This window comes from Ruditapes philippinarum, unplaced genomic scaffold, assembly GCF_026571515.1.
Source record: "Ruditapes philippinarum isolate M1 unplaced genomic scaffold, ASM2657151v2 ctg2250_1_1_1_1, whole genome shotgun sequence".
In the NCBI taxonomy this organism is placed as follows: domain Eukaryota; kingdom Metazoa; phylum Mollusca; class Bivalvia; order Venerida; family Veneridae; genus Ruditapes; species Ruditapes philippinarum.
In genome coordinates this window covers 1-8,954 of record NW_026857349.1, presented here as the reverse complement: position 1 = coordinate 8,954, position 8,954 = coordinate 1, and the positions used below count along the sequence as shown (strand labels likewise).

The 8,954-nt window shown below is 31.3% G+C and overlaps 1 protein-coding gene across 1 annotated transcript; it reads left to right on the top strand.

Moving 5' to 3' along the window:
• The first annotated feature begins 1,481 nt into the window (after positions 1 to 1,481).
• On the top strand, positions 1,482 to 2,443 carry LOC132749446 (uncharacterized). The gene is made up of 2 exons (XM_060739192.1): positions 1,482 to 1,542; positions 1,770 to 2,443. Exons 1-2 carry the CDS (start codon positions 1,482 to 1,484, stop codon positions 2,441 to 2,443), a joined length of 735 nt encoding a protein of 244 aa, XP_060595175.1.
• Positions 2,444 to 8,954: the final 6,511 nt, after the last annotated feature.

Genomic DNA, 8,954 nt, shown 5'->3' with positions numbered 1-8,954 from the left:
CTAAAACAATAATAAAAAAACCCGCAGTTATTGTGTTCAATTGTGTAATAGTAAATAGATCTAACAAAATGATTTCCTGATCTCTGTGTTCATTTTGGGATGGTTAGTTAAACAAATTGGATCCTGCTTAAGTCAGGTTTTACCACGCATTCCACATAAAAGATGTTTTTATGAAATCATTTATCGCTCAATAAAATCACTGTTTGAAGTTCGAATGCAAGTAATTATATACATCACGAGGGCGTAGCTTGAGTGGTATTATGATGCGCATCCGAACGACAGTGATTTTATCAAGCGATAAAAAAAACACCGATTTACATATTTTATTTTGATTCTAACACAACATTAACAAATAAATGCCGTTACTCAGATATTAAGCTAAATTGCGACTGATTTGTATCCATACATATTATCAGCGTGTCACATTATTTCATTAAGCGATAAAATCACGGATTTGGATATTCTTGTTTTTATATATAATTTTTATTCTAACAAGACGTAAAGCTATTGCGACTGATTTGTTTCTGTATTTATTATGCCCTCACTTCAAAGAAGAGGGGGTATATTGCTTTGCATTAGTCTGTCTGTCGGTCCTTAGACCAAATGGTTTCCGAATGATAACTAAAGAACCCTTAATTAGGCTTAGGAACGTCAAACTTGGTATGGTGATTGGTCATGACCAGTAGATGACTTTTATAGAATTTGAGGTCAAGGGGTCAAAGGTCAAGATGATATTAACATTGTAGGTAAAAACAGTTTCCGATCAATATCAAAGAACGCTTAGGCCTATAGGAATTTCAAACTTGGTATGGTCATTGGTCATGACCAGAAGATAATCCTATTGATTATGGGGTCAATGAGACAAAGGTCAAGGTCACATTGACCTTGTAGGTTAAAACGGTTTCCGATCAATATCTAAAGAACGCTTAGGCCTATGAACTTTAAACTTCGTATGGCGATCGGTCATGACCAGTACATGAACCCTATTGAAATAACAATAAAAATAAATTCTGAATATATAAGTTGTCTAAAATACTGCAAAAAAACCTAATTGATCCTCCTTTTCATTAACTTTCAAATCACAAGTGGAAAAAGGTAAGACAATATGGAGGACTAGTCCGCCTTTTTGCATTGAAAATCGAACCAAGGACTAAATATATTTATTTATAGTTAAGACATATAATAAAACTTATCTGAAAAGACGGATTAATACACATCTTCACTAATCAATCAAAACTGAAACAATTTAAAATGATTCAAGAAAATGGAGGACTAATCTGCCTTTTTTCTAACTGAACGTGATATTGCAAAGCGCATGCTCGCGCACTGACTTCCGCTCTATCAAATGGTCACGTGATATGTATGGCGCCGGTCGTGTTTTTGTGACGAGAGATTTATTTCTAAAATAAAGGATTTATATATCATATTTATGGATACGTTCTAGATCATTATGTGTCATACGAGGGACTAATTAATTCTGAATGGGAAATAAACGTAAAAACAGACAAAGTAGTGGAAATATTTGTGAAAAAGAGAAAAACAGTAAGATTTTCAAACCAAGAGGCCCGTCAGAGGAGTCGGAAATTTCCTTGAGCGAAATCTTAAATGAGACAAATTCTGTTTTATATTGCACAAGTGACAATGTAGGAAGTGTGTTTGGTGGACCGTGTCCGGGATCGGATATGTCAAGCGAAGCCACCGGTCGGCGAAGGAGGGCCCCACTAACGCTGATATACTAGCTTATTTGGAGAAAATTAATGGGAGAATAGGTGACGTAGAGAAGAGGCTTGACTCTTTATCTGTGTTAGAAAAGAAAGTTGATGGATTTGATCGGGAGTTAAAAAAGTTATGGAATGCAATGGAGGATAGAAATAAGAAGCTTGATGCCAGACTCTCATGTGTGGAGGAGAAAGTTGAATGCTCAGATTTTAGCGTTGCACAGTTAGAGAGCAAAGTGATCCAATTTGAGAAAGAGCGGGATAGTTTGAAGAATGAGGTAATCTATTTGACTAGTCAATCTATGAGAAACAATTTGATATTTACTAACATTACTGAGGCAGATGATGAAGACCAGCATAAGACAGAAAGGTTGTTAAGAAGCCATTTAGTAGATAAACTTAAAGTAGCGCAAGATTTAGTGGCAGATATGAAATTCGAACGTGTACATAGGATAGGGGAGAGAAGTAGAGGAAAACCTAGGAACATTGTGGCTAAATTTGTTTTATTTAAAGATAGGGAATTCGTTCGTAGGCAATGGAAGCAGCTACAGGGAACACAGTTTAACATGTTTGAACAATTTCCGAAAGAGGTGATAGAGAAGAGGAGACGCTTGGTACCTAAGATGAAAGAGCATAGGAACAAAGGGGATAGGGCATGGATCGCCTACGACACGTTGTATGTGAATGGCAAGGCCGTCAGAGAAATAGGATTGCGCGGAGGGTAAACTTAACATTCTTTCTTGGAATGTAAATGGACTATCTGCTGACAAAAAAGACAATGATGCTTTTGTAAATATTATTTCCAATAGTGATGTTTGTTTTTTATATGAAACTTGGGCATGTTCTACCAGTAACATTGAAATAAATGATTATATTGTACATAATTTTTATAGAAAATTTAAAACACCGTAATGCCAAACGATCTAGTGGTGGTATAGCTTTATATTATAGAGATAGTTTAAAAACGGGATTGAAATAGTAAAAAATCATTACGATACTATAATATGGCTTAAACTTGATCATAATTTTTTTAAGACTCAAAATGATATTTATATTTGTGGTGCTTATATATGGGTTGAAAACTCTCCTGCATATAACGTTATAAATACTGACTTATTTGATCTTTTAGAAAATGATATATTTATATATGAACAAAAAGGTGATGTATTTGTCACTGGAGATTTTAACAGTAGGGTTGGTAAAAAGAATGATTTTATTGTTAATGATTTTTTAAATTCATACACAGATGATGTTGACTATACACCTGATATGAACCTATTACGGGCCTCAATTGATAATGTAAATAACAGTCACGGTGTTAAACTTCTTGATCTTAGTAAATCTTCATGTTTACGTATTATTAACGGTAGATCAGGCGACACTTGTAAATACACCTATGTTTCTCCTAGAGGCGCATCGGTTATTGATTATTTGCTGACCAATGAACGTAACTTTTCATTGGTGGACAATTTTACTATAGATTCTATAAATGAATGGAGTGACCATGCACCTTTGCGTTTTTCTTTACTTTGTAATAATAATGTAAATAAACCTGATAGTTTTTCAGAGATTATTTTTAAATGGGATAGTATACACACCAATAATTTTCGTAGCGGTCTGATAGCTAAATTGCCTGAGCTAAATGCTATTATTGATGATATTAATTTTTCAAACAGAGACTCTATAAATAGTGTATTAAATGACTTCACTTCTGTTATTCGGAGCGTAGCGGACCCTTTATTTGGAAAATGTTGTAAATTTAACACATGTTCCAATTTTAGTGATAAATCAGTATTAGATAACTCTGAATGGTTTGACAGAGAATGCATTAATGCAAGAAATACATACTTGGAAGCATTGCGGGTTTTTAATACATGTACTAATGATTCAAATAGAATAATATTATGTAATTGTAAAAAGAAATATAAAGATATTGTGCGCAGAAAGAAAAAAACATTTTACAATAAAAAAATGTCTGAATTAGAAAATTTAAAGCATAGTAATCCGAAACAATTTTGGAAATATTTTAAGAGTAAATCCAGTTCAAAACATAACGGTATCCCTGTACATGTATTTAAGGAATATTTTGAGAGCATAAGTAGTGATTTATTTAACTGTACAAATATTGATGCGGAAATTTTTGTGAAAGCCATTCTTTTAATGACTTGAATACTCCATTTGAAGAATTAGATAAGCCAATAACTTTAGAGGAAATTTCAAAAGCTGTTAAATTATTGAAAAGGGGTAAATCTTTAGGTAGTGATTATTTAATGAATGAATATTTCATAGAAGGTTTTGATATAATAGGTGCGCATTTGTGTGATATATTTAATGCTATTTTAAATTCGGGTTTTTATCCAGAGAAATGGACTGAGGGAATTATAATACCTTTGCATAAGAAGGGTAGTACTGATGATGTTAACAATTATAGAGGCATAACATTAGTTAGCTGTCTTTCAAAATTATTTACCACTGTGCTTAATAATAGAATTGAAACTTTTTGTGAAAGTAATAATATTATATCTGATGCTCAATTCGGTTTTCGAAAAGGGCGTTCTACAATGGATGCTATATTTATTCTTTTGTCTTTAATCCAAAAATATTTAAATCAAAATAAACGTTTATATGTAGTTTTTGTTGATTTGATGAAATGTTTTGATAGTATTTACAGAAACGCATTATGGCTCAAAATGTATAAAATAGGTATCCAAGGTAAAATGTTAAGAATAATTAGAGATATGTACCAAAATGTAAAATCATGTGTTAAGTCATGTTCTAGTTATTCTGATTATTTCAATTATGCCATTGGCCTACGTCAAGGGGAGGTAATTTCTCCAATTTTATTTTCTCTCTTTGTTGAGGATTTGGAACTTTATTTGCAAGACAACATTGAAACTGGTTTGACATTTGATGATGTTATATTGATTTTATTATTATTTGCTGATGATATGGCCATCGTGGGCAAGTCACCAATAGAACTTCAAAATAATTTAAATCTTTTATATTCATATTGTAATACTTGGGGTCTCAAGGTAAATACTACTAAAACTAAAGTAATGGTTTTTAGAAAGCGTGGAGGACTTCTACCCACAGAACACTGGACATACGACGGCCAAATCCTAGATATTGTAAATGATTTTAACTACCTGGTACTGTTTTTAACTATACTGGTAATTTCACACTTAATCAGGAACATTTAATAGGGAAAGCATTAAAGGCTCTAAATGTTTTATTTTATCACTGTAAGAAATTTGATTTAAAACCAAAAACATTATGCCAGTTATTTGATGCATTTGTAGGCTCAATCTTAGGATATGGATCTGAAATATGGGGGTACACAAAATCTAAAGAAATAGAAAGAATTCATTTAAAATTTTGCAAACGATTATTAAATGTAAGATCTAATACTTGTTCTGCTGCTGTTTATGGTGAATTAGGAAGATATCCATTATATGTGTCCCGTTATGTTAGAATAATTAAATTTTGGTGCAAGTTGAAAACTCGGATAATATCATTTTAAATACAATGTATAGAGAAGGTGTAATTGATTGTAAAAGAGGGTGTAAAAATTGGGTCTCAAATGTGAAGAAGTTGTTATGTGATTATGGTTTTGCTGATATTTTTGATTGTGATAATTATATAGATCCTAAATTGTTTCTTCAAAAATTTAAAAGTAGAGTTATTGATACGTATAAACAAGAATGGGCCAGTATCCTAGATCGAAGTTCTGTTTTATGTAATTACAAACATTTTAAATCGTGTCTTAGTTACGAAAATTATCTTGACATTTTACCACGTAAATTTAGAATGTATTTTTGTCGATTAAGACTATCTGTTCATCCTCTCAAAAATACAAACAGGAAGGTATGCCACTAATAACATTCCTCGTGAACAAAGATACTGTCAGTGCTGTAATGTTTTGGATATAGAGGATGAGTATCATTTCATATGTGTGTGTTCAAGTTTTGTAGATTTACGTAAAAAATATATAAAAAGTTACTATTATAACAGACCATCTATGTTTAAATTTACTGAATTATTGTGTATCAAAAATAAAAAAATATTGATAAATGTTTGCAAATATATCAAAGAAGCTTTAAAGCTAAGAAATACAATTTTGAACTCTCAATTGTAGTTTATCCTCTCATAAATTTGGTGCTCGTAATTGTTATGTTTATATTTACTATAATGACTCGCCATACATATATTCATGTGATTATGTTGTATATATTATTCAATGAATGTTAACAAGACGATGTACTTTGTATAAGTCTAGAAAATAAAATTTCTGTTCTGTTCTGTTCTGTTCTGTTCTATCGAAATACTGCATATACATATACGCTCATTCTCAATAAAACACAGCATTTGATGTTCCACTGGGTAGCTCTTATACGAAGGTTTTTCTTGAGGTCAAAATGTCGTTAGAAAGGTGGCTGCCACTTTGTCTAATAGGGACACTCTCAGTTTTACATTTCTATCTGTTATTTTTCTTTTACAAGTACCATTAATGCCCTAAAATGTAACATACGTTACTGTCGCCACCTAGAATTTTCAACTTTGAAATTGTGTTTCAGAAAAATAATTAAGTTCCAGAATAAACGAAACATGTGCAATTAGTCATTGCTGTGTGTATATGCACTTTGATTATTGGTAAAAATTATATTTGACTGTTAAAATCTCATTGGTATAATGAATGATCAAATGTCGCCAAACGCATATAAATAAATAGTGACAAACCTAAAACAATAAGAAGTGAAACCCAAATTACATAATTGAATCGATGCATGCTTAATAATACAGCATATGTATAATTATAAGTAAAAATAAGCTTGCAGCCTCTCAAATATCATTCTATTTTCGGAAATTTTCATTTTTTATTCAAATCTTTTCAACAGCACTTTAAAAAGAAACATGCGTTACCATTATTTAAGAGCCAATCCATTCAAAGAGGAATCCAAACAAGAAAGAATATTAACATGTGTGTAACTCTGATATATTAACCACAAATTATGGCGGCTTAATCGGTCTTGCGTCATTTTTAACCCACTTTCAATGTAAAAATGAAACATACGTTACAGAAACATACGTTATCAACTTTTTAAAGTAAGTTTATCAAAAGGGAAATTGAAGTCAGAAAGCACGTATAACATCAACATTAACTTCTATTTGACATTAGTAAGTAAATTTTGTTAACTTTGGTCGTGTTTTTACTTGTTTAAGTAACCACAGTGAAACAAACGTTACTTTTATCAAACAGACTTTATATTGTTTACACATGCATATATAAAAACATGAAATCGCATTTTTATGACAATAGAATGATGTGCATTTGATTCCTAAATAAAAAAGTCAATTTTACATGTTAGTTTCAATTCCGTGATAAAGTTCATAAATAAGCGAGTGTGAAACATACGTTACTCCAACTTACAATTCAACAATTTTTGAAAATTAAAGATAAAGTTGGGATTAGCATGCCTGTTAGTAACTGTTACCTTGTATTAGATGTAAGAAGACACAAAATTGTTTTATAAAGGAAAGATATGTTAATAATATGTTGATGTACCAGCAGAAATGTTAAAAATATATTACAAGATATTGATGTTCTCAGCAACAACTAATTCGTTTCTGCAAAGAGCTTACTGGCCGTATTTCATTCTATATATAATAATGTTAATTAAAAATAATATCCATAAATATAAATTATTTTACAAAAAATAAAATTGTTTTCTCAACCTTTACTTGCATTTGAATAAAATGAAACATACGTGACATCCTATATGGGGATAAATATCGAACTGTTTAGTACTAAATTTTCCAAATATTAAGAAAGTGGAAAGTTGAATATTTTGAGAAAAAAAAATGCTAATACAAAAATTGTGTATGCATTCGACCTCTCATATATTATATATGATATATATCCTTTGAATGAAGACATAAAATAATCATTTTCAAAATTGACTATTTTTGCTTTCTACGAATATTTAACTTTGAAGAAATTGACTGAAAATTAGCAAGGTACCCAACTTCTTTGAATTTTCCTGGGTTAGAAAGTCCCTTAAGATAAGATTTTGATATATTTTACAGACATTTGTTATTAATATGCAGCCAATATGTTACATTATTAGATCTGAAATCTACGTTACCGAAGAAATACAGTGTCATTACCGAAATAAATGCCATCCTGTTATATCATAGTTTCTTGTTCAAAATATTTCTGGCAAACTTGCAAAATACCCTAAACTTTTACTTCAGCGATAAAAAATGACACAATGACAACATCAAATTTTTAATATTTTTCAACCTCAAATGCTTTATTTTATTGAGAATGGGCGATAACGAAAGTTCGTAAGTGCCCCTTACAACTTTGTTGTGCAGGGGTATAACAACAGGTTTATCCTGAACCAAATACCTCGAAATTAATAAGGATTACAAACCTGGAATGCAATGGAAGTTCTAAATTTAGAATGACTAGATTTTATTCAAACAGCGTCTTATAACTTCTCCGTGGTGCAGGGGTAACGCGATCGTCTAGTGTGTAAGAGGTCTGGAGTTCAAATCCCAGTCGAGGCAATTTTTTTTAAATTCTTTTTTAAGTGTCTTGTTAAGGAAGTAGCCATGATATGCAATGATAAAGTGTGGCTGTTCATAAAATGAACATAAATGATTTTTTGATCCAACTCTACTGTAGTTATGCAAAATTCCGTATGTATCAAACTCTGACCAGTGCTTTGCAAGATGAATTAAAGAACATAAAAATAAACTTATACAGGAAAATACTTACAGATATACAGTACGATTTAGATTGCAAAGATCAGAAAATACCACAGAGCTTGCAGCCCTTTGATTTATCTTTGACCCCTTGACCCCAAATTCGATAATTTGAAGTCTACGGACCGACAGAGAGACTAATGCAAAGCAAAATACCCCCTCTTCTTTGAAGTGGGGGCATAATAAATACAGAAACAAATCAGTCGCAATAGCTTTACGTCTTGTTAGAATAAAAATTATATAAAAAAAGAATATCCAAATCCGTGATTTTATCGCTTAATGAAATAATGTGACACGCTGATAATATGTATGGATACAAATCAGTCGCAATTTAGCTTAATATCTAAGTAACGGCATTCATTTGTTAATGTTGTGTTAGAATCAAAATAAAATATGTAAATCGGTGTTTTTTTATCGCTTGACAAAATCACTGTTTGTTGTTCGGATGCGCATCATGAATACCACTCG